At 37.2% G+C, this 26984-nt stretch overlaps 1 protein-coding gene across 1 annotated transcript in view; it reads left to right on the forward strand.

Moving 5' to 3' along the window:
* The window catches only part of TMEM135 (transmembrane protein 135), a 161539-nt gene that overhangs the window by 32060 nt on the left and 102495 nt on the right, over positions 1 to 26984 (forward strand). Inside the window, exon 4 of the mRNA XM_066341303.1 lies at positions 3149 to 3182. Within this exon, the coding sequence (XP_066197400.1) occupies positions 3149 to 3182 (34 nt within the window). The remainder of the gene's footprint in view (positions 1 to 3148; positions 3183 to 26984) is intronic.

Here is a 26984-nt window from a genome sequence, read left to right on the forward strand (position 1 = left end):
CCTTGGGTTGTACCAGTGACCCTTTTACTTGGCCTACCTCCATCTTTCTGTCCTGTTTTCTGTCAGCTGTCATTGCTACAAAATAGTGCAACATTTTCTGAACTTCCAACTGCTCTTTAACAGCCGAGTTCAGGTTTGGGTTAGGCTTGTTGGATCACATTTGCGCAGGGCCAGGAAGAATGCCCATTCCCCCTCCCCTTTTTTTCCCTTTTCCCTGGAAACATGGGCCTATTTATTTTTGAAACAGTCACAGAATTAATTTGGAGGAAGAAAGCTCTTTCTGCTTGGAGTCAGCCGGGGCCTCGCAGGCAGGCTTGCTGCAGGCAGTTGGAGATGACGTCATCTAATAACTTGCTGTGTTTTTGGTTCCGGAAGTGACTTCCTTGCACAAATTTATTGTCTGCACATTTTGTCTCCTCCCAGCCACTACTTCTCACATTGGTCTTGCTGCAGCTGCACTGCAGCTTCTGATTGCTTTCCTTCCTCTTCTCTAGCACCTTTTCCTTTCTTTGTCTTTGCTGTTGGTGAGTTCCATTTTACCCCCAAAGGAAACAGAAACTAAAACTCACTTAGTTCTTCGTTTGTTAGTGTTTTAAAAAAGACTAAATAAATTTCAGTGGGAGGCTAAAAAACCCTGCCTCCATGACAGGGAGACTGCAGGGAGGAATCCACTAAATAAGTTACGTGCACATAACAGTGATCGTCCTGCTTTGTGCCCACTGTAGATACTACAATTGTGAATACACGTAGTATACTCTGGAAGCTGTGTCTGTCACTCAGTTGCTAGTTGAGTCTTCTCACGGGTGTGTTACTGTGGGATGTTTTTGATGTTCTGACATTTTCCAGAATACTCAAAGTGGATTGGCTTACCACCAAGTTAGCTCCTATGGGTAGGTTTACTTCTGTGTTTCCAAATGGCTGAGTGTTTGGATGTTTATCATAATTTTTTAATGCTATTACAGGGGTAAAAAGAAAATCTAAGAAACATGAAATATCCAGTATTTTTTCTTGAGAACAAATTAAAGTAAGATTAACAGTACACAGAACTGTATTAGCTGGCAGTTTGCTACTTAGAAGGATTAGGGCACTAATATTGTTTTATCACCTGAACTAGTCAACTGAAAGCCTAGGTGAATGTTTACAGACCAGCCTGAGAGTTGAATTTATCTATTGCATGAGGTGCATTTTTACCCCTTCCTGTTCAGAAATGTCATACAGTATTTTTATGCTTTACAGCAAGTTGTAGGGGCTATTTTGCTTAAATACTGATAGACCCTATTTCCTGCCTTTTGTCTTCTTTTTTTCTTGTATGCCTCATCCTCAGCAAATCTTTAGATTCACACTTTTTTTGTTAGGGGTCCATGCTAGAATCTTGTTTCTAGTATCTGGCACAGGGTGGTACTGTCTAGAGAAGGAATACAGAGAGCAGATTGTAATTGTGGTGTGTTGGTTTTTTTTTTTTTTTTTTTTTTTTTTTTTTTTTTTTTTTTTTTAAACCCAAACCCCATGAAACAAACTGATTTTGCTAGTTAAAAGTTTTGAACTTAAGCCAAATTTGAATCTTCTCTGTGAATAGAGAGCAACTTGCAGAAGTCAGTATACTGCGTTATTGCTTTCCACACATTCAATGTGATGTCGAAGCAGTAAAACTTTTAAGTGGAATATATCCCTGTAGTTTAGATGGCTGCTGAGAAAAACCTTGATCTGGATGCATAATTTGACAAAGTTATGGACATGTAAACATGGAGGTTAGAAAATACTGAATGAACATTTTGGATGAATGAAGGTTGGGAGCTGTGCGATAGGGATTTCTTTATTTCTTTATTTCGTTCACTTCTTCAGCTAAACTGATAGCAAGAAATGTTCTGTTATCACATGGCTCTCTTAGGCACTCTAAGAATGCTTGGAAATTTAAAATTTCATGACATAATGGAACATACAAGCCTGGGTTAGACCTATTGTTACTTATTACCTTCTGGAGTAGCAATATTTTAAAAAAAACCTAAATGACATGAAGACAAATATGGATTCATGTTATAAAGTCACTTGCATATTGAGAAACTTTAGTAGTTGAACATGTGGTGCTTTCACAAAAATTTTCAGATTTTTTGTGTAAGACCGGTAGGGTCAATGATAAAAATCCCCAATACTGCCAGGCTCATGGTAGACCCAAGGAGATAAGAACACCATTCCAGTATGAAATACTGAAACTGAGTCTTTCAACCTTTGGCCATAGTTTCTAATGAAATCTTTGTGGAAGAAGAGGAATTATTGAAGGCAAAGGAAAAACTGCAATGATGATGTCTTCCAGTTCCTCAGGGGTGATAGTGGCTTGTAACTGTTCTATAGAAAATAATTTCAATTTCATCTGGACCCTACAGTGCAGTTGGTTGCTGGAGCAGCTCTCATCTACATAGTTTAGTTCAGTTATCATCTTGTGCTGCAACAAAATCAACAAAAATGTGTGAGCTTGACCCCAAGTTTTTACTTTTCCTAAAGAGCAGTGTGAGCTGTGGGCTGAATCACAGAGACAGATCAAAAAATAGAAGTGGAAGAAAAAGTAGATAAAAGTTAGAAGAGAAGACAGTGGCCACTGTTCCAGGGCACTGTTGGCACTGTGACTTTCAAGAGGCTTGAGCCAAGATTTATGCACTAGTCTCAGTAGAAAACTTTTCCTGACATTGACATTGGCAGAAGGGCTAAGGTCCCTCGAGTTACATAGCACCAATCGCAAAACAGAGGTTAACACACAAGCATTTTGCTGTACATTCACAATTTAACTTAAGCTTCAGTCATTGTTTGCATGTTTATGTTACTGGCTCATATGTAGGCTTATTTTGTGATAAGTGTTGTGGGTAATTCAAGGTGCCTTACCCCTTGTGACAGCTTCAGGACTCATGTGGAGCAGCCAGTTGCTATATATAATTTGGTTCCTGTAATTCCTTACTGCTTTGGATACTGTGCTCTCAAGATGCTATTTTTGGGTTTGCACTCATTTTTCTATAAGGCTGTAATCATTCATCTTCCATCAATAATCTGTTTTTAAAAGTCTCATATTTAATAAAATATTCTTAATGATTAAAGTGTTTTTCTTCTGTCTGAAAAATATATTTGATTCATTCACTTATTTTATCTTTTCTGCTTATAGGAGAGGTCTTCTCACAATCTACATGGCCAATCAAGTGAGTAGTCCTTTATTTCAATAAAGAATAAAAGCATGTAAGATCCATTGGAAATGTCTTGTTTAAAGTTGATAGATGCTGACATTCATTGCAGTTTTTTAATTGTCGCAGAACTTTTCTTTAAGAAATATGCATTATTAGATAACTAGAACTCTTAAGAGCAAATTGTGGTAGAGGTCTTTCAGAAGTAGCTGCAAAGCAGAGGCTGTAGTACATTGTACTTTACTCAAAGTTTCCTGTGTTGTAGCCCCAAGAAGATGGTAATTCTGTATTTCTCCTCCCTGATAGAATGGCGTCTGGTACTTAAATGATCTTTATTTTGCAGATGAGAAATCCAACACCATATACTTCAGTTTTGTAATTAATAATTGCTCAAACTTGTGTCAGCTGTTGTGCATGCAAACATTTTTACCACATGGTTGTGTCAATTTAAATTTTGAGTCATACTTCTTTTACTCTCCTTCAAATAAATAACATTTATCAAAATGATGCTTTGTGCATTAACTTTTTCCAGATATAAACTGTTCTGTTACTTGATCATATTCCTTTAGGAAAGATTTTACTTTGCCAAAGGAGTTATGTAAAGTTTTTGTACAGATTGAGTTGCATAAATAGTCACAGAACTACAAAAAAAAAAAAAAAAAAAAAAAAAAAAAAAAAAAAGAACAATTTAAGAATTGTGTTCAGACTACTGAGAGAGTTTGCTGGGGCCTCAGTAGAATCATGCATGAGTCAAACTCTGATGGTGATGATAAGATTAATGACTAAAAAGGGTGAGACAAAGGCAATGTATCACAGTGCAGATTAGGGTGATAAAATTAATGTTCTCTTCCATCCTTGTACAATCATTGTTGATGACTTGTAATTCTGAATATTTTGTGGGGGCAGAACTTTTGGAAGGAGTTGCTATCATGATGTTTTAGCAGGTAAATATCCAGGAAAGTCCCTTTATGCATTTACCAAACCCATTACATAATTATCTCTCAAACTCTGGCACTTAACAATTTCTTTTAGGCAGATATTGTGTCTGGGTTGTTTTGTATTCATAGACTCTGTCTTTACATACAGACTTGTGAGGGGAACTTACAGACTTCTGAAGAGAATTAATTAATTTTTGCTTTTCACTTTATTATTGTCGAAGTACCATTGTAACTTTTATTGCTTCCTGACTTATATGGCTCGTACTCTGTTCTTTAGGATTTCTTTTCTTTATGAAGTTTTTTAACCTATTTTGAAAAGATGACAAATTCTCCTTCTGAAATGCAATTAATTCAGAGTCCCAGTACTGCATGGGAACAAGGTTTGACTCCTGCAAGGAAACCTTAACCTTGGAAGTTTTCCTTAAGTTCAGAAGGGCAACTGTGTAGAAACTCCTCATTCAGGAAAGAGAGGTTATAAGGACAGTGATATTTAGTTGGACATACTATCACTCCTTCAGAATGGATTTTCCAATAGAAGGAGGTAATAGGTGTGCTTAAGTAGCAGCACCCTCCAGTATCTGAGAAAGATGTCATTGTGTTCATGGCTCTAAGGCTGAAATCCCACACAGTTCACCTGGTGTTGGACAGAGTTGTAAGGGAAAAGTCAAGCCATGCAGTTACCTTTTGGGATACCACTTGGTGTGGATATTCTCTTCAGCATAATGGCTCATTTTAGTCACAAGTCTTTGGTGAAGCCAGAGCTGCCAGGGTTTGCTTTGTAAACTGCCTGTGATCTTGTCATACTTACCTTGTTAGCAAGCCCAGTAATCACAGTAAATGTTTCCCTATTTGTGTTGCTTATCTTTGGCTGAGAACTTTATATGCTTTGATAAGATTCACTTACAAATTTACTAAGCCTGTAAAACATTTATTTCTGTCAGCTTTAGATTGCAGTGTGTCCCATTTCGAAAATTGTCCCATTTTAATCATTAGTGATGGCAGATAGATTGTGAAATTAGCCTGATTTCTTGCATTCTGTAAAACTCATGTCAGGACCTGTTTAGATGTTAATGGAACTAAATGTATTCCTTTGTTTTGTTTCACGTTTTGCTACGCTGGGTTTTGCAGCCTGAGCAATAATAATTAAGGCTTTTTGTGTGATTCTTCATGTGTGCCTTTGCCCAGGTAGGCAGGAGGTAACTTTAATTACTGTTGGTTATTATAAGTGATTATCATGACTGTTGCTGCAGTGAATTTTTATAGCCAGATTAGGACTTATAAATCAGAAAATTTTAGTCCTATTGTCCATTTGGCAGTATGTGACACTTTGTCCTTGGAGATGAATTTCCTTAGTGAAAAGGGGAAAGGTGTGTTAAATCTTTATGCATGGCTGCTGTTTCTCATTTCAGTGAGTGAAATGCAGTAGAACATGAAAGGCAGTGGGGTCTAAGGACTCCTGTTCAAAATGTGACATTTTTATTGTTTTTTTTTAATCTGGAGCTACTAGAAACTTGTGAATGGAAAAGTGAATCAAGGTGCTGGTTCATTTTAAATTAGTCAGTGATTATAGATTTATGTGAACCTGAACTCCCTAGCTGCATTTTCTTGCTGCTTACATGCTAACATGACAGATTAAAAATAAGATATTTAGACTTTATATGCTCTCTGGAAAAATAGAATAATTTTTTTTTTTTGAGATTAGCTTGCTGCTAAATTGAAGCTATATAAGAATGTATTTTAAGACTTGGATTTTCTTTTGCTTTTTTTTCCTCAGAGATAGGAATTAGAAATAAACATAGGACTGAAGCATTTGTAGCTTTAATTTTAATGTGGAGAGTCTAAAATCAACTTCTTAGCTTTTCACTGGAAGTTATTTGAAGTTTTTAGAACTAAATTAGTATGCCTAAGTCCTGACATTGCTGAACACGTGGGTTTGAGACCTGAAGTTTCTTTAATAGCCCAGAACAGAGTAGTGGTAGACCACACAGAGCCACGGAGCTTTCAAGTTCTATTTTGGATTGCATGTATTAAAGTCACAAAATTTCTAGGATCATAAGAGATGCATTGGTAGTGAACATATAAGATGATCCTTCATGGATAAATTGAGATCAAAAGGAACCTCAAGATTCCAGCAAAAGGTGCAAAGTGAAATGTAATCTTTTGGTTATTTTTATCTGGAACAGTAGATGATATTAATGACTGTCCATGAAGACAACCTATAGCTCTTATGTTTCCAAACAGTTGAGGCAAACTTTGTTGTGAATAGCTCAACAGTTGAGTTGTTGCTTTTAAATTGAAGAAACTGTGTCCTTGCGTTAGGGTTTGGGTTTCTAGTGTTGAAAACAAAACAAACAAAGGCTGCCTTCAAAATATGGGATAGGAAGAGACTGATCTGAACTAGGACTGATTTGATATAAAGCTTCTTTGAGAAACAAAACTTCAGAAAAATTGCTATGTTGTCATTGAAATGCTACACCAGAGAGGAGGCAGTTATCCTAGCATGTGCTGAGCTACATGCTATGTTTGAAATTCAAACTGTGCGTTACTACATCAAAGTCTTTATTCATTCTCTGCTAGGACTTCTGATGTAGGGTGGGCTCCTTACAGAATTGGAAATGTTCATATTAATAAGAGGCTCTTGAAGGTTATGGATTAAATGATATAAAGCTTAAGCGTAAGGTGAAGCAGCTGCATGCAAAAGGCAGGGTAATGCTGTTGAGAGCTGTTTCTTGAGGGTGATGGTAGGAAGAAGTATAGGGGTGTGTCCCAGCCATAGAGAAAACATTCCTGAGTGGAAGGTTATAAATTGGAAAAGTAAGATACAAAAGATAGGAAGAAAGAAAGTAGTGAAGCACAATCTACAGGTAAAACCCAAAAATTTATTGTGGCAAGAGACATGGAGCTGGACTGACGTAATGGGTGTTGGTGTGTGGGAGTGTTAGAGGTAAAACAATGGAAAAAAGATGAGAAAATGTAGAGTTTATTCTGGTTTACTCTAGTTTACTCTAGTTTATTCTAGTTTAACAGGGAGATGATAAATAAAATGATGGGCTTGCTACAAAAGGATTGGATTAATTTAATAATAATATTAAGAAAATTTTAGAAGAGCCTAGAAAGGGAGAGACAGAGTGATGATATTGTTGGTGTCCTGGAAATGGAAATTGGGGAAATTGTCAGCAATTGCATTTGGGCAAAGTTTACAGAGAAATCTGAGGATCCTGAATCTTATTTATTGCTATGCTGACGTTGGGTCATCAGTGCATCTGCTGTTTATGAAATACTGCGCACAGATTGTCATACACAGAGGAAGATATATTATTAAACATGTACGAAATAAGTTGATTAGTGGCATTCCAGTGGGTGATGCTCTGCTTCTATATCTGATAAAGTAATGCAGCTGAGCAGAGTTTTTTGCTGTTTTAAAGTAGTCAAGCAGTTTCACAGTTGAATTGTTTTTCAGTTGCATGAACCAGCTAAATCTGGCTTCATTTGGGCTGTATCACTGTTTATTCCAACTAGTCAAGTGTGAAGGTTCCATGTAAGTTGTGCTCTTAAAGCTTGAAATATTTGGTCTAGGAGTGTGCAAAAATGCTGAAACACAGACTCAAAAAGAAATCCCTCAGGATCTAACGGAGAAATGAGTATCCATTGCTCTTCAGTCAACTTTAACTCCAGATGTCTGTATGATTTTTTTACGGGGTGGAAGTCATAGTAATTCAAAATATCACAAAATGTTCATGCTGTGCAATATTTAAAAAACTTGAAGCTATCAGCCTAATTTCAGATATCTGGTACACACACAGAGCAAAATAGATACCAAACTTGGCAGAGATATGGCACAATATAGAAAATGGTTCAAATGTTTGAGGCCGGGAGCCCTCCATATACACTGAATTTGTTACTGTTTAATGCTTTTTGAGGGTGATGGGTGGATGGATGAAAGAAAGAGGAGTGAGGCTTGCTGTGGCAAGAGAAAAAGCAGTAGAAAGTCACTCTTAATCTGTGCTTTTGCTGATCCTGTAGTTTTAACTTTTTGCTAAAGTCAGACTGCTAATATTCTAAAAGAAGGTACTTGCATGCAAGAAATGCTGTGACACTGCGCATTCCTAAGTGATTTTTCTTACCAGCTTATCAAATGCTTTCTGTACAAAATTGCTGATGTATCTGAGTTGTTACAGATGTCTCAAGAAATACCTTGTGCCAGTTACAATTAAATGAGGGAGGATACTATGAATAATGTAGGTTGAAGGGTGTTTTTGTTTTGTGGGGTTTTTGTAGTAATGTGCAATCGTTTGTCATTAACATAATGTGCAACTCTGAGAAATTATCGCCCAGTGCTGTTACATACTATAAAACATTGTGTATCAGTTCAAAAATATCCTTTAAAATTAAAAACAAGATCATTGTCACTTCTTCATTTGTAGTTCTGTAAAGTAATAGGAATTTAACACATCTCATTTGTTTCAGCAAAGCATTGTATTTGGTTACACAGTTTATTCATTATAGCACAAAAAAAATGTTTTCTGTTTCAACTTACTAAACTGACATTACATAAACAGGACTAGCTGCCATGTTTTCTTCTCCATTGGGAACACTTTCATCTTAGTCAAAACATGGAGGCAATCCAAAATGACAAAGGACAGGTGAATTTACATTTTCCAAATGCACGTTTTAAATGTTTTTAACCTTTTAGTTGTAGTAAAATGAATTTGACCACTCCTGCCTTGTTTTTTTTGATAATTAAACTTATATTGTGTGCTTTCATGTAATCCTGAGTACTAACATTATATAAGGACTGCTAGGATAAGAGTTTAGCTATTCTTTGCAAGATAGAAATAAACTGCTTTTATTTTTCTAACATTTCAGAAGTAATCTCCATAACTGAAAGTACATCAAGTAAATGCTTGAGACACTTGTCTTCCAGGATTGCTTTGTTGCTGTTTTCTGTACCCTTTTTCTAGGGTAACAGTGGCTTTGATTACAGCAGCAGCTAACAGGAAACATGTATTTATTATCTGAGGGTGTCCAGATTATCCTTTCATTCCTTGTATTGTCACCTTTTAAGCTGACAGTGTGCTAGTTAAGGTAAAACTGTTGCCTAGTTCCATCTTTCAAACAAAAATGCCTTAAGTACTAAGCTGCTTTTTTTGTTAGAATAGTAAGTGGTTTTATTTCCTTGGTTTTATAAGTTAATGTTGGAATAGCAGAAGTATTTTGATACTTGATTTAGACTCGATACTCGGAAAAATTTCTTCTCATAGGGATTGTCAAGCACTGGAACAGGCTGCTCAGGAGTGTGGTGGAGTCACCAAACCTGGAGAAATTTAAAAGGTGTGTACATGTGGCACTTGGGGACATGCTTTAGTGGTGGACTTGGCACTGCTGGGTTAGTGGTCAGTGCTGATGATGTTATGCAGCCTAAAGAAATCTATGGTTCTGTGAAAATTTGCAAGCTCAGAGGGAAGGGTTTTCTTTCTTGGAAACTGCTTTGAACCGAAGCTCAAGATTGTAAAGTACTTCAAGCTTTGTGGAGGGCAAAGCCCCATTTTGGGACAGTGTTCTGAAGCATGTCCTGATTCCCCTAGGGAGGCATCCAGCACCCACTCATTCCTGCTTGGAGGAGGGAAGAGCAAAAAGGACAGAATTTAGTCCTTGCTGGAAAAAGTCTGAAGTACTCACTTATGGCAGAATTTCTGCTTTTGCATGGACAAACACTCTCAGGTGATGTCTTGCCATTTGCTGTAGTTGATAATTTTTCTAGTTCTGTCACAAGTTAAGCCTTTAATTTTAGTGCCAACAAGAAGCAAGTCTTGTCTGGTATCAATTTAGACATTGAAATCAACTTAGGAGTATTTTCCCTAGGGCTGTAGTTCTAATATAACACGCTTCAAGTTTGAAGCTCAACTGAGAGTCCCTGCTTCTATTAACGGCATTTTTACAACTGTTTTGGCCCACATTGTAGCATGGCATTTTGTCAAGACTTGGTTGCTTCTTCTTGTATCAGGTTGTCTTGGTTTAGTGCAAATTTGAGAGGAGACTTCTGAATGGGGTCCCTCTAGAAAGCAAATTCAAGTAGCCCCTTCCCCCACCGGTTTGGAAGATACAATCCTCCTTCAAGAGAAGTGGAAAAAGCTGTTTATTTAAGAACAAAGTACTCACAAACATGGAAAAATGAATAATATTAAACAATGGGATCTTTCGTTGTTCTGAAGAGATGGTGAATTCAGAGAGTCCTTTTCGTGGGGTGCAGCTCAGCATGTTCAGTCTCATCAGTCTCTCCTGTGTTGGAAAATGCATCCTGGGCCCTGGTGGGACACAGGTGTGAGCTCCTGGTGTTTTTCTGTGTTTTTGGTCCAAAGTAGGGCTGATAGTTCCAAGAAACAGAACAGCCACAGTCTGGGGCCTTTTGTCTCAGCTAGCAAAAAAACTAACTGAAAGTGAAGGAGAGCTCTCTCCCGCTGTCCGTGCTGCAGACAACAGTCTGTGAGAGGGAATGTGGAGGAGTGAGTGCAGTTTCTGAAAAGAAACTGTGTGCTTCTTCTCCCCCACTTTGCTGTCAGAACCAGTCTTAAAGGCGCAGAACTTAATATCCAGCATAAACAGAATGACTGGGGATACAAGCATCATAAAGTCACTTTTGGACGCAGCTCATGTGACTTTCTCTGGTAAATCCTGCCTCCTGTTGTGGGATGGTTTTTTTCTCCTATTTTGTCATCTGGGTTTAGGAGAAGAGAATCTTCATGGCTTCTGCTTCATTACTGCCTGGATCTTAGTGGAAAAATTAAGGTAGAAACCAAAGAGCGTGCATCTTTCCCATTTCATGGAAGGCATACTCAGATAAGGCTCATGCAGTGTTTGTTCTTTAAATATGGCCTCCACCTTTGTGCTGCCTCATGGTTTAAAGCCAGGTAGAGTCAGTCCTTGTTCTCAGAGTGACGCTTGGGATATGGCTGGTGTCACAACATAGACTGTCAGGCATCACAGATGCACTTGGTGACAGTAATCTGGCTTATGAAACTAAGGAACAAGAACCAAGATGAATGGATTTTTAGTCTTTAGATTTTAAAGGGCAAGTCTCAACAAAGAAAGCTAATCATGTTAGTTTACACTTGAAGACAGTGTGCTGCAATGAGAAATACGGTTTGTTTTTTTCATGTCATTTCAGTTGGCAATCCTTAATGCTTTGTAAATGGCAACAAAATATAGGATTCTTGGACACTTGATGGCACTTACATTATGAAGTTATCTTTCAGAAACATCTGAAAGGAAGTAAATAAACCCTAATGAAACAGGATTTACAGAGTCAAAGATCTGCATAACTAGAATATGCTGGTCACTCATTGCAATCTCTCTTTCCTTTCACAGGTTAAATTGAGAGTTGAGAATGAACTTTAATTAATTTTAAGCTCTTACTAATGGCTCTTATTTGCTGTATATCTAGTTGTGTATAGGCATGTGTCTGCAGAAACAAAAACTATCCAGCCAAGAAATGATTAAAAGTAAGCCCAGTTTTGAATAAGAATCTAGAAAAGAAAGCTTGATTTTTCTTCCAGAAGACCTGCAACTTTCTTTAACATTTTTTTACTTCTGTTTTTGTCTCATTCTCTTAGCATCCTTGAGGTACAGAATAGTTCAAGAAGAACTGCCAGTTATATACTGGGGTGGTAAAGTAAAGGCAGTGTAAATGTGGTAGCAAAAAGCTAAACTTTGAATTAAGATGTCAATAAACTTAATATAGACTGCTTGGAGTATACACAGTTTTCTGAGAAGTTTGGAGGAGTATGGATGCTATTCAAAAGAAATGGGTCCCTTTTATTGCTTGACAGTAATGTTCAGATTTATTTCATAGGCACCTAAACAGAAGAAGAATTTTACTCTTTTATGGAATGATTGAGTTTATTGTGGTGAATGTGCAGGGAAGTGTATTGTAAGATGAACATTTCCAAATGCCTTGCTTAGAAATCAAATACAGATGTTTTCAAATAATCAAAGACTTGGACATGCTTTATTCTAGTCGACAAATACTCAAGACACTTTCCAAAAATTTTATTTTGGAATTCAGAATTAGATGCCATAAATGGGTAAGCTATATACTTTACACATATCATGTTCTGTGGGATATGCAGCTTGGCAACTGAAACAGGCACTATTGAAATAAATTGCTACTTTTAAATATAAACATTACATAGAATTCATATGAGGAGGGAAGTAAGCTGAAGTCTTACTTTCTTTTGAGTAGTGCATATTGTAATCTAATTTGATTAACAGAATGCTTTACATAATTAAATTATGAGCAATCATGGCACTCTGAGAGGATTTTAATAGGTTGAAACTTAAGGTCATTGTCACTGCCCCCCTCCTAAATCTAAAAAAGGCAGGTTTTAAAATTAGGAGTCATGTGAACTTAAACATTGCTGATGTCTTCACTTTTAAGTAATACTGTAATAAAGTTAGATCCTGGCAGCTGGCATTCTTGTGGATTGACATGGCTAATTGGCTTTGGCATCTTAGCCTGAGGAAACCTCATCCATCACTTCAGAGCAGGACTTTTGGCAAGAGTCAGAGAAAACATTTAATACTTTGTCTCTTGCTTTCTGTGCAAAGCTGCTTTGCATTTTGAACTTTCCTGTGTGTCTCATTAGAAACTCCATGTAATACTTAACGTTCTGCTCTTTTTACATGATATTTTATAATGAATAGTTCTCCATTTGACTTTCTACAATTAGCAAAAGTGTCAATATTACAAATCAATATTACAATATTACAAGTTTTGAGAGTTACCTCTCAGCCACAGCGGATAGTTTATGCAGAATTTCCTGTAAGAAATATACTAGCTAAAGAAAGGTAGTTGCCTTTTATAGTTAACTCCTTGCTAGTCAGTAGTGGAAATTAAAGTAATGCTTAGCTTCACATTCTGAAGAGCTCCAGACACCCATTTCTAGTGCATGTAGCATTTCTGGTTATGAGAATTGCTGTGGGCAGTGATTTGATAGATGAGAAAAATGGGTCAAGAGAGAATTCAAGACTTCTCAGCAGGGCAAATCCAAGTAGTGTTTTAAGATGGTTGAAGGATTTTCCTGATAAGAGGAAAGGATTTTCAGAAGTCTTCTGGTAAAAGCTTGTGAGAGCAAGAATCTCCTGTTTTTTTCTATTTCACAACAATCTTAACAGTCTTCCTTGCTCCTCTCAAATCTTAACATTGTCAGGTAATCTTCTTTTCTTCTTCAGGCCTTTGAAAAACACATGCCTTATCCTCTTTTTTCCAGCTTCAGTCTGTGTTAGCCTGGCAGTTTCTGCTGCCTCTCATGCTTCTAAGTTTGTGATGTTTGGGCAGAAGGGCAAGTGGCCCTGCTCTGGGGAAAGTGGGGTGAAGATGCAGTCAGAAGACTGAAAAAGTTGGGACCTTAAGCAAAACTAATGCTTTCTCATTCTGTATGTGGTAAGGTGTAGATCTGGAAACTTCTTTGGAAGGGAGTTTTTTTTTTGTTTCCAGCAGTATTTCCTGTTTGCATCTCCATCTGCTTCAGAACAATGTTCAGGGTTCAGGTGCTGCTGCAGGAGAGCATGCTCTGAGTGTTCAGTGAAGCAGGTGAAATGTTGCTGCAGGCTTGGCGCTCCTGTGCTGCCCCAAACCCTGGAGTCCTCTGCTAAAGCTTGAAAATTGGAGTCTGTTGGAGTGATGCCAATAGTGTGTTTGAGGCAGAAGGTTATCAATATCTCTGCTTTATCCAATGGTGAGCTCAGCCATGAAGAACAGAGGAAAAGTTCTTGAGCTGGGTTCTCTGCCAGCTCCTGATGGGGAACAGTTTTAGGGAACAGTTGTAAAGACCTAGTATCAGGTACCAGATCTACCAAGAACACGCTGAACTTTGGCTTCTTGTCGGAGCACAAAGGAAATGGGGTAAAGGTGTTTGTGTGTAGTCAGAGATACAGAGGACAGAACTACTAACTGACTGCATTGGATGAACCTGTGAATGTCCACTTTGTCTCTCTACTGCCTTCTAACAAAAATTGTAATGTATAGAATTGTGGAATCTATATTTTTTGAGGTCTTGGTAGTCTTACTTAAAATTGTCCAGTTATTGTGTTGGTGATAGTTGTTGGCAAGCTGCTGCTTTATGGCTTCTTGGATGGTTCAGGTATTATGAAGACTAGTCCAGGAGTACAGATTCCATTTTGTAGAAGAAGAAATCTTCAATTCTGTTTTTAAAATACTCAGAATGAAGGTGTTTCTAAGAGGACAAAAGTTTGCAAAATTTAAGTTTATTCTACCAATTTGTGATTTGATTTTTTGTTTTAAACACAGTGTTAATCTTGCCATAGGACAGGCCAGTGGAATGAGCAGACATTCTTTCTGATTATCTGTATATTATATTTAATTTTTTTTTTCTGGTTCCATATGTTTCAGTTGAAATTAAATCCTTCATGGTTTAATTGCCTATATCCACTCAAAGTATATTAGTGCCAGTTCTAGTCTGATACTGTTCCTGATGTCATTTATAGGATAATGATAATTAAACAGAGCAGCAATTTCAGCCCAGAAGTTATTCTGCTCCTTTTGAAACTCTTAACATGTCAAAATAAAAGTCAATTGTGCATTTGCATTCCTTAAATAGATTTCCACAGAAAGTTTTGGAGCAAAACCAGTTTGGTCTAAAAATTATAACCAGCTTTTTTTTTGTACAAAAATGAGTTGTTTTTGAAAATATTGCAGTTAGTTTCTCCATTCCTACTATTTCTGTGATGCAAAACAAAAACTATACCTTTGCAGTCTGAAATAATGTTCTCTTTTTTCACTTCTACATGTTGAAGTACTTTCTGTGTTTAAAAATATTTCTTGTATTTTGTATAAAATGGTTTTTAAAGTCTTTTTGTGAAAGAGTAAATGTTTTTGCTCATGTTTGTAGTCAGATAGAATGGATGTACTGGTGTATGGCAAATGATAACACGTGGTTGCTGGAGTTCTTTACATGATGCTTTACAGGATACGTAGATTTTTAAACAGTGCTGAGACTTAAGTTTTTTAATTGTTTAAACAGTCACTGGTTTGGCATTCAGGGGGAGGTGGTTCATTTGAAATCTTGTCTCTGTGATATGCTCCTTATGCCTCTAATAAGGTTAGAAAAGCGGAGGAGGACAACTTCTAGCACAGCTTGTAAATGTCAGTCTGGATGGAAGACAGGTCAGCTTGAAAACCACATTGGTGTCGGAAAATGAAAGAAAAATATCCTTCCTTGAAGCTGAGCTCTAACAAGGAGACATTGGTAAAGCAAATGTAGAATTTCTTGGTAAAGCAGAAGGAAGTAATTCTAAAGTATCAATCTACATCTGTGAAGAAAGTTAAAGAAAGAATAAGATTTATTTTATCTACATCTAAATCTGACTAGTTTTCTAAGGCAGACTTTTGTCTTGGTTTGGGTCCTGTTCATGTGTGAAACTTGTCAGCTAGTGTCCTGTCTTCCAGTCTGGTTCTGTTCTTGGAAGACAAACTGACTTTCATATTATTTTTGAAGGAAAATCTAGTGATGAGTGTGTCATTAAAATCTTTTCTGGATCTACTCCTCTCTCTTTTCCACCCTTTCCACACAATGGATCAGTAAATCAGACCATTAGTGACTATGGAAGTTTCAGTAGTGCATCAGTTGCCACATCTTACTGCAATATTCTGCTGAATGGGGTTATTTCTGAGAAACTCCATCTTTTGAGGTTGATCTCATGTGGTCACTTCCATGTGAACTATTAATGTTTTTGTAATGTCAGTAGTGTGATTCTTTAAGGATTTTCTTCCTGGTTCAGTAACTGTTCTCTTTCTGCTCAGATGCAGTGGGGGGAAGGAGATTTTTGCAGAGTTGGTTGAAATAATTCTGGAAATAGAAATTCCTTCTTCAGTATTTCTAGGGAGAAGAATGATCTAGAGTGGGAATCAGAAGGAGGGGCTGAATGGCATATATTTAAGAACATGTGTTTCTCAACTTTAATACCTGTTTTATGTTGACAGAACATTCAACAAACTGGCACATATACCAGTGTTTCATATATTTTTGAATTTTGTAAAGAACACCTACCACAGTTTGGTTAAAAAGTATAGGCATTGGTTTCAATAAGATGTATTAGGTTTAAAATGATTAGAAAGTTGATAACTTGATTAAAGGTGTCCTGAATTTGCTTAACACTCCTCTAAAATCAAGCTTAATAATTGTCACATTGAATATTTTTAAGTGATAATGATTATACTATTTTTCAGTTGTAAATTTCCTAATCTTGAAAAGTTGTTTTTGTTTGTATAAAATCATCTGTGTCGGTAACCTTGAATTAAATAACTGTTGGCTTCACGCCTACTCAAGTGAGCTGGTACAATTTTTGAGACAAAATTGTGTTTGGAACATTTAACTTAAATAATTTGATGTGCAATGCAGATCACTATACTGAATTAAAGGTCTTTAAATATCAGTCACATTACAAAAATTTTCAAAGAGTGGATTGTACAGTTGGATTGGAAATACGTGCTTTTTGTATGTGTAAGCTCATGCCCCACTAGCTGCTTATAAATACTTTATAAACAATTGTATTTGTTTTGAATATTTGAAAATTTTAAATTCTTCAGATGCTTGTATAGGAATTCTTCTGTCTAAAAAGTACAAAAACCTTTCTTGCTTCCTGTCACAAACACATGGATATGTGCATCCATGCATGTACTGTCTCTGTGTCTATTTTTCTCTTTCTTTCTGTTTTTATTAACCAGGAAGATCTTTATGAATTACAGTCATTATCCCATAACAAAATATAAAGTTCTTTTTGGTCATAGCAGTTCTTTTGACACACTGCAATTCTCTACTGTGCAAGAAATGCCTTGTTGAATAACTCATTTACTTTACATTTAAACCCTGATGTTCACTGTCTGTTACTGATTCCTGGCCTAATTAAGACTGCTGGGAGCTGAACCACTTTCCTGAGTACATTAAGCTGTGCAAACTGGCCCCTTGAGTCCCGAGCCAGGGCTCTGGTGTACAATATCAACCATTTTGTGTCGAAATAGATACACTGAACTTGAATATGGGTGTTGTTTGCTAATGCTTGCAAATCACGGTAAGTCAGTGGCTTTAGGCAAAGCAAGATGTCATGGGAATTCACTGATATAAATAACTTTACTGGAGAACTTTGCCATGGTAATAAATAATGAAGCTCTTGGACATATCCCCCCTTTCCATGAAAGAAAACCTATATAGATTTTTTACTGGATTTCCTGACTCCTTGCTTGTAATACATTTGTGAATCTGAATGAACCAGAAGATGAAGAGGTTTCTGCTTTGACAAATTTTAAAATAAGGCCTCTCACTGATTTGTTTAGAAAGCTTTGGACACAAACCAATGGACACAAATATGTAATTTTTCTCTAAGAGTTCCAGCATCTCTGTAATGTAGCCTATATATTGTGTATATAGAGACTCAAAGAATGTGTGCCAAGCTGGAAGGATTATGTTAGGAAGTTTACTGAATGGATTTACTGCAGTAACTCCATTTGAGCAGTAGCTCAAAGCAAAGTCAAATTGATTTGTGTTAAACAGTATTCACTCATGTGAGGGGTGGGGTGGGAGGAAGCTTCAGTCGCAGGTAAGGGATATGAAAAACCTTAAACCTGTGCATTGAATTGAAAATACAAAGCTGGTGTAAGCAGTAGTAGAAGACTCCAGCTACAGGAATTTCACCACTGAGTTAAGGAGAAGGGCTAGCATAAGTCTGTTGGTAGGCATCATGACCTTCAGCAAAAGTAGATGATTGATTACTTGAGACTTACTGAAGACATAAGATTGAACAAACTGTTAGGCACTAAAATGAAGAAGATTAATTAAGTTGGTGTTTTACAATATCCTAAGAAACAAAACCTGTAATTTATGTTCATATTTGTGTTTTTAACATGTTTTTCCAGTTCATGAGTCATCTTGTATGCAAAATCATCAACAGATTCAGAGTACTCTTGACTTGGAGGGCACCCACAAGGATAAGAGAGTCCAACCCTTCAGTGAATGGCCCATACAGGCGTTGAACCCACAGCGTTGATGTTATTAAATTAGCACTGTGTTCAGACCAGCTGAGCTCATTTTACATCTGGGTTTCACACTATGGTCTTTTCCAAATTAAGCCATAAGACTTTTTTTTTTTTTTTCCCTCTAGTACAGATGTGTTTCTTTTCACTTTTTTCTACCTACCAAATCTTCTGCACAAGCTTCAGTGCACTGTACTGAAGTATTTGCAAATATTTGCAAACCTAATAATTCTCCCCTGGTCTGTGGTCACTTTTGTCCTGTACTCAGTTGCTTACTGTTTATATTTTAGCAGTGTTCAAATTATTGCTTTGAATTTGGACTTGTAATTTCAAATGCAGAGAATGAATTAATCTGTTACTTCACTCATACTTACATGTTGCTCACATAAGAAAAATCAGATAAACAAAATGTCTCCCTGATTAGAGGTCCTTTTTTTTTTTATGAAAACAAGTTTGCAGAGTACATTTGCATTGCTTATAAAAGCCATTAAACTTTTATGTGTAACCAGGAGTTTACAGATCACTTGAGCAGGTGATTTGGAGAAAAAAAATGCTTGGCAGGTTAAGTAATAATGTTAATACTGAATTTTGAAGGCACAAAACAATGCAATCCGGAGCTCCTGGAATATTTTTAAATGACCACCCAATATGTATTAGATTAATAAAACAATGTGAGAAAGTTCATCTCACTACATCACATTAACTTGGACAGTTTCTGTGCGTTTTATTTTCTCGTGAAGCGTTTTAACCTGGCTATAGAAATCAGATTGATGAATATTTAGGTAATGACATATGATGATCCTTGGGATCAATATTAAGTAGCAAATTAATTGCTTACAACCAAATGCAACCTTGTGTAAATATAGTCTGGGATTGTGGACACTGGCTGGAGGTGGTGAGTGAAGGTGAGCTGTTGTTCTGTGCAAATTGTCACTGAGCAAAGCTGGTAGTTGACTCCTTTTGTTGCTGGATTGACAAGCAGTGCCATAGGTGACAAAAGCAAAACCAGGCAGAAACAGAATCCTATGCACTTGCCAGTGTATTGTGTAACGGTTAAGGAAGAAAATGGAAGATGAGACTAAGAGAAAAGCACACTTTGTGTGCTTATCTCAAAAATGTGGGGCTTTTATTTACCAAAATGGCATTTAAGAATTTTTTGTATGGATAGATTTTCCTTTTATAAAGCAATCTAAAAAGTTTAAAGACATGTAAGATGTGTCATCAGAAGAAAACTGGAAAAATAGATTGGTCAGAAAAAGGGGAATAATTTACCCCTTGGTAAGAGAATACCGAGAGTCTTTGGTTAAAGAACTGATAAAATATTCCTGTTCTGCAGGCAGAAAACAAATACAGAGAAATTGTATATATCTGTATGAACTTGGAAGCACAGAATCTTGCATTTTTAAAATTTCTTCATATTGATAATTTTCATGCATCCATGTTCACTAACTCCATTTTTAGTTGTGTAGATTCAGCCACAGAATTGCAGATTGGCACTGCAAAAGTGAGGATGGTGCAAGTATGGCCAAACACTAGGTAATGGGGAAGAGCACCTATTGTCATTGTCATAAACTCTCTGAGGAAGAGAAAACTGAGAAAATAAGGTTTTGCTATTTATAGGTTGTCCAAGATTGTAAAAATGAGAGCTGGTTCTAAAGCTTCCAGAAGCCTCATGACACTGTTCCACTGATGAAGTGGCAATAATGCAGTGCATGTGGGGAGAAAACTCCTCCTTTATATATACAGTGTTGGAATATGATTTTTACTCAGACAGGAAGTTGAAAATATGAGGAAAATGTCTCATATTCTACGTTTTGTAGCTATTAAACACCCCCATTTTCCCTACTCCCTTCAATTTAATATTGAGGATGATTGGGAAAGGAGTAGAGGATAAAACTGAAAAATTATTATCATTCCACTATGTAAATCATGGGTGTGCTGACAGGTTTACTGCTGTCTGCAGTTCTGGTCCTCTTTAAAGTGTAATAGAAGTAGAGAAAGTACCTCGTGGAAAAATAAAGATGCGAAGGTGTTGAAGAACATGTGTAAGTGGATGAGCTAAATTCAGTAAACTTAGCCTGGGGGAGTATGAGTAGGAGACAAGAAGTGTAAAATCATGTTTGCATGAAGAGCGGGGGGGGATGGTGATGAATTATTTACTTGTAACTTGTAATGCAGGAATGAAGGGATGCCAAAGAAAACTGTTAGCAGTTCAAAACAAACTGATGGACACAGATGTGAAGCTACACTGGACAATTAGGATGCCAGAAGCTTTCTTGTGGGTTGCAGGAGAAATTGTGGGAAAAATAATTTATTAGGGCAATCACATGTGGAAATCCTATATGTTGTTCTGGCAGCTGTGCCCTGGAATTTCCTTCACTGTATAGCAGGGAAGGTATTCTTCAGGCACTTGTTGCTGGTGGTTTTTCAAATCCAGGAATTGAGGTGGCTGTGTTGTGGAACTCTTCTCTGTGGACCTGTGCTCTGGGGTTGGATGCAGATGTTTCTCCTTCGGCCTGTGGAGTGGGAATTCAAAGGCTTTATACACCTCCATCTGGAGAGGCAAGTCTTGTACCTCGGGCCAGTTTGGTTCCAACAGCAGAAAGGCATTTTGCCATCTGTGTAAGCTGAGCAACAATTCCCACAGTTAGTGGGGTGATCTGCTGGACCTCCAGGAGTCAATTGCAGAGCTTGCTGAGGCCATCCATTCCCTTCCCACTGCCTCTTGGTGTGTAGGTTCTTAGCTATGTATTTATTTTCCATTCTCCTGGCTGTCCATGGAATAATTAATTGAGCATACATAAGCAGAATTTTTTCTCTAGGCTTAATTCTTAACTCTTCTTGCATTATGTAAAAAAACCTAGGCAAAACAGGTACTAAAGAAAATTCAGGGAAGCCACATGACATTTTGTACTTCAGTGTGTATGTGGTGGAATCTCTGGACCAGGAGTGTGTGTTTGTTGTTAGCACCCGCTCATAGAGAGATGGAGCATGCTTGGAGGGATGTAGCTTACCTTACCAAATCCTCTGTTAGTGTATACAGATGGGGAGAGTGCTCTCTTCAGCTGAGCTTGTCCCTGGCAAGTGTGGGAGTCCATTACAGTGGATGGACAGGGGGGATCTTTTAGCTGTGTGGTTAGTAAGACTTCTGTAACGCTGATTCCATAGTTTTTCTTTACGTTGTCAGTAAAGCAGATCTCTTCCCTTTCCTTGTTTGCTACTTTAGAAGCACTTGGACTCTTTAATTGTCATAGAAAATATAGGCAGGAGAGATATTTTTCAAAAGGAAATAGAAAGAAATACTGGGTGGTTTTATAAAACTGCATGTATGAGTTCTACCTGTAACTCTGTTTATTCTCTGTTATCTAGGAGAAACAAACCTTCTGGTGAGGTATTTCTGTTTCCAAGCTGGGAGAATGGAAAGGATATTGATTTTGTGACTGAAGGAAGGAGGAGATAGCTTCTTTTGCAGTCTTCTTTTGAGTCTTGACAATTTCCTCAGGTTAACTTTTCAGTGGAAGATAAATATGCTGTATATGGAATCTTTGATGTAAATATCTGAAAGTGTGGAACATTATTTAATCATAATAGTGTCTTAAATAATAAGTGTCTTTCTTAAATAATTTTAACAGGAAATGGAATAATTTTGCAATTAGGGCTGCTATGTCTTTCAAAGGGTTAAATGCTAATTTTAGCTAGAGATTTTAAGTAAAGTAGGTTAGATAACCTTTCCCTTAAGTAATAGATACGTCTTTCCGTGCCATATCTGATTCTTTGGTAATAGTATTAAAAATTTCCTGAGTTTGTTTGAGAATGGTCAAAATGTTAGGCTTTATAAACTTCTTAGTGTAAGAACTTAGGAATAAGGGAGTTCTTCTGATTTTGATGGGCTTGTGCATCTTTTCCATATGGATTCAATTCACATTTTTGTCGGAATGTGGAAGTCATTACTCTGACATCTGAAACTGAGGTAGCAATAAAAAAAATTATCACAAACAAGACAGCAGACACAAATGATTTTGTGTTTATTACTGGGTGGCCCCTTTGAAACTTTCCCAAAGTTAATTGGTTCCAGATATTTGAGAATTAAAATTGTGACAAATTTATTTCTGGTCATATTTAACTCGAGTCTTCTCAGTAAGGAGGCTTGAACAAACAGAAGAGTTGTCAACCCACTCATGTCTGTCTCCAGTTTTTGTTGTAGTAGCTTTAATCCCAGTGATTTGGTTTAATAAAGACCACTGAGAAAACAAACACTGGTGGTGACTGCACTGCTCTTGTAAATTATTTATCGTATCTCTAAGGTTTTACTGCGGCGTAAGTGCTGCTGTGTTAGCTTAAATTGTTCACAAATATGTCATGTTGGATTAAATGCTTGTGTAGAGTTTATGTGTGCCTGGGAGCAATGCTTCCTGCTGTCTGGGGTGGGGTTGGTGGTGTGTGTGTGCAGCTGGGGGCTCACAGACCTGTCCCTACTCTCATGGAGAGTGAGTGACCAGAGCAGGCTAAACCACAAAACCTGGGGTTTCGTGCTCTGCTTCCAGTACAGCAGCTGCTGCTTTACCCAGGGCAGTCTGACTGAGTGCTTTGTGCTTGTAGACACTCCGTGAGGTCTTGGGTATGGGTCAGTGGTGGGATTGCTTTGCTGCTCACCTCAAGTTACGTGTGTGTGAGTGTGTGTGTGTGTGTGTGTGTGTCAGGAGCCCAGGGGCTTTGCCTGAGGGAGGCAGGAGCCCAGGGCAGGGTGTGCAGCAGCTCAGATTTTTCTGCTTATGATTTGGTATGATGTATTTTCTGTACAAAATACAGCATGTTTTCAAATATTTGAAAATAGGAGACAAGTGTGGCTAAGTAGCATCTTAAATGCATATTACACACGTTGTTATGTATATGTCATGTGTCTTCCTGTACTGTAGTGTACTCTACTGCTATAGTTATTCGGAATATTTATTGAATATTCATATGCATATATTGCATAACAGTAGCTTTGTTTTTTCCATTTTAAAACTAAACTTGGACATGAAAACATTACAAAACCAAAATTACCTTGCTGTTTACTGTTCCTATCTTATCAATATATGCCTCAAACCTTTTTATGTTCCTATAGGAAACAAGCCTTTTTTCAAATTTCTTAAACTTATATTACAGGACTCAAGTTTTAATCTTGAAAGACTTTCAACATTTAGGGTTTGAAATTGGTAAAGCTGTTTCTGACAAGTAACGAAAGTATTGCAGTAGTAAAGTCAAGTGAAAATTGCTAAGAGTTAATTTTCTCTTAATGAAAGGATCTAATTTGTAGCTCAGTATGCCAAGTTCTTGGATGACAGTCTTTTTCCTCTCAGAGTGTCAGTTATCAGCTGTGACACACTGATAATAAGATACACATTAAAACCCTCACATTTTATATGTATATTTATGTATATGTATAGTCACACCTGGTGAAAGGGAAGAGAAAGCCTTTGTCCTTTTGTATGTTCTCCTGAATTAGCAGTAAGTAAAAATGTTAAAAGGAAATGTTTGATTTGTGTAGGCATGGGTTTAATTAATACAAGTCTATGTTTTGTAAGTGTTGTGTTAGTAAAATTTATGAAAGAGCACTAAACTGCATTAGGGTAATTTATGGCCCAAATAAATGTCAGTTGCTAAGGTAAACTAGTACAGAAACAGTGTAACTAGGATGAAAAAGTGAAGAACTGGAGTAAATTGCAAACATTGTAAGAACAGTGATACAATTCTTTCTTTATATTCACCCAAGCAAGTATAAGTTCATTTACAATATATTTATTAACAGTCTCAGGCTAATAAAACAACACTTACAGAGCAATTTTGGACACTTTCCAGCTCTCTGTATTGTGCAGCAACAACTTAGGCCAGTGCTTTTTTTTTTTTCTTTATTAAGAAAAAAAAGAAGGAATCTGTATTCCTGGCTCCTTTATAAGGTTGTTAAATGTGCCATTTGGCATTTCAGAGCACTGGTTTGCATTGTGCTCAATTAGTGTGGATGAAGCAATCGCAGCACCAGTTTCAGAAATGTGCCTAATTACTATAAACCACTGAGGGATCCATTCATTCTGTGTTTCTGGCTCTGTGGGTGCCAGCCACAGAGACTCCAGCAATTTCTGAAGCCTAATCCCGAGTCACTTCTCCATGTTTCTGTGGCACTTGCATTTTGGAGCCTGTAATGGGTTCTGGCTGTTTATGACCATGCGTTGCTCTGCAACTGTATCTGTAGTATATTCTGGAAATGAGACCTTGGTACATAGGAAAGGATTGAGAAAGACCCTTCAGCCCTTTCTATACACACACACTTCCCTCCTGAAAAAGGAGGTGGTGCCATTTTATGTTTTGTTTTAAATTATTCTGACTCCTGCCACAGAGAGTCTTTATTAGTTATGAAGGCTATGGATCAGTTTTTTGGAATAGGATTTACTTGTAGCCTGTACTAGTCATTATCATTTACTGGCTAGTTGGATGACTAGTCTCTTCAAGCTTGATGACAAACCTTTCACATTTGCCTTTTTTGGACACTTCTAGTTGGTAACTTATTTTTGAACAGCTACTGGGCTTTTAAATCCAGACTAAAGGAATATGGGTGTTGGCTAATTGCTTTGATAAGACATGTACTTGAAACAACAAATCCACGCATGATTGCTTTAGTTGAAGTGGTTTTGTTTGTAGGGAGTTGGCTGCTACCAGAAAGTATTCCTGTATAAATACTTGTGTGAGCCTAAAGCTTGGAACAGAACTATCTTGGAGGAGCATCTTACTGTTTACAGTTCATGCTGGCAGTTTTCCTGGTGTTTAGGTTATACAAGTCCTTTAAGTACCAACGAAGCCCATCCATTTTAGCACCAGGGTTTTTTCCCCTGTACATTCTGTCAGTGAAGTGGTGAGACTTTAAACATCTCATAAATGAGTGGGGAAAACTTATACTGCAGACATGACCTGATATATGGTACTTTAACCTATCATGGTGCTAGCTACTCTTAAATGTTTGCAAAACACAGGCATCATTTTTTCATCCATGTTTTGAAAGCTTTCTGGAGAGGGAGCCTAACTGAAAGCATCTGATTTATGTTCTTGTTGATGTTTTTGCACTTATCAGGATTAATTTGCTCATTTGATAGGGAGCACAGTGTGTTTTAGGCGCACTTGATTGTCTGCTGTGGTTTCTAAATTGTTTTCAGGGTTGCTACATTCCTTAGACAGTTTCTTGTTCTGTAATTGTATACTTGTAATTTATGTTGTAATTTTTCCTTAAGCAGTATGAGCTATTATTTGGCTGTACAAATTTAACCTAACATACAGGGTGGTTAAATGAACCTATCTGTGCAGTCCAGTGCAGTTTATGGAGCAGACCCACTACGTATATTTGGTACCATTAAACCTTGCCAGGAATAGCTGTACATTTTGTTCCCTGTCAAAGATCCACTTTCTTGTTATTTTGTACTAGGTTAAAGTGTTTGCTGTAAATCTTAAACGCTCTATAGTTTATTACATGTTTTAAATAAAGAGAATGGGTAAACTAGAGTGAATAAACTGGTCTGGTGAAGAGATTCTGATTATCCCTCCCTGAGGCTGGAAGCAAGCAAGACTTTGAGTGATATTTGGATTGAACTTTAAGCCATCTCCTCATTGCCTTCCCAGTGTTGTGATGCAGCTCTACATCACTCACTAGCTTATGGCATGCTGCAGTTTCTAGATTTGGTAAACCTAGCAGTAGTACTGGTAGTGCCTTCTGTGATCTGAATCAGTGGCCTTTAACTGTACAGTCACTGTCTTTTCCTTGGGAACATTTTTCATTCCCAGTAGAAGATTATAGATGCCTGGCAGATTAGCAGCTGCTCAGTTTCATAGCTATAACTATTGGTGTGTTCAAAACTTCCATAAAATATGGGTTATCAGTTCCTCCATTGGCTTTTCTCTGATGCTCCTTACCTGCAGTTTGTAAATACTTCATAGTCTCTTAGAATTTATTCTCATAAGTCAACTCTAAGTGGCAAATATGGTAACAATTTTTTGCATGAGAAGTAGAATCATAGAATTATTTATTTGGATTGTATTCAAAAAGTATTCAGTAATGTGATTCAGTGCTAGAAAGCTGAGGTATTTGTCCATGACTATTTCCAAATTTCTTTGGTTACATTTTTTACCACATTGGAATTGTAATTGTTTTGTATGTTCTCAAGGCAGTGTATGAAAGTAACTAAGTCAATAGTCTTATGACTTTCGGGAAGTAAGTGAAAAGTATTTTTTCTCTTCTGGATAAGGAATTGCCATGGTAGTACCATCAAGAGCAGATTTTTAGGATCTCTTGATTGAGGGTCTCCCACCCTTGGGAAAAAAGACCACACTACCTATTTACAGAAGAATCCTTGGTGTTTCAGTTGTCTTGCCTGATGTCAGATGAGAAAGATAAAAGCTAGAATCTGGCCCTCCTTTGTGCATTCTACTTGTTTTACCAATAATCTCATTGTGTTTCCTTGTGATTTGCCTCCCAAGTTTTAGAGAAGGAGGAGAGGGGTTTTACAGACCTGGCATTGATTGCCATGTAGCTTCATTTCCTTCTTCCACTGTCTCTACAACCATCTGAATTTTGATGAAAGTCTTCTATCGCCTGAGACAATCCACAAATGAAAGTAGAAATCAAGTCCCATATTTCTTGAGTTGGAGTAGGCTGCATTTTTTTCCGTATACAAATCCCGTATTGTTAGGATGACAAAGTTAGTTGGCAGCAATTTCCAAATCATTGTGCACCAGGCAAGAATATTTAATAGTATTGAAGTCAATTCATTACAGCAATTTTGGTGATTGCAATGGTGTTGAGCAGTTCAGACT

This window comes from Sylvia atricapilla, chromosome 2 (assembly GCF_009819655.1).
Source record: "Sylvia atricapilla isolate bSylAtr1 chromosome 2, bSylAtr1.pri, whole genome shotgun sequence".
NCBI classification, from domain to species: domain Eukaryota; kingdom Metazoa; phylum Chordata; class Aves; order Passeriformes; family Sylviidae; genus Sylvia; species Sylvia atricapilla.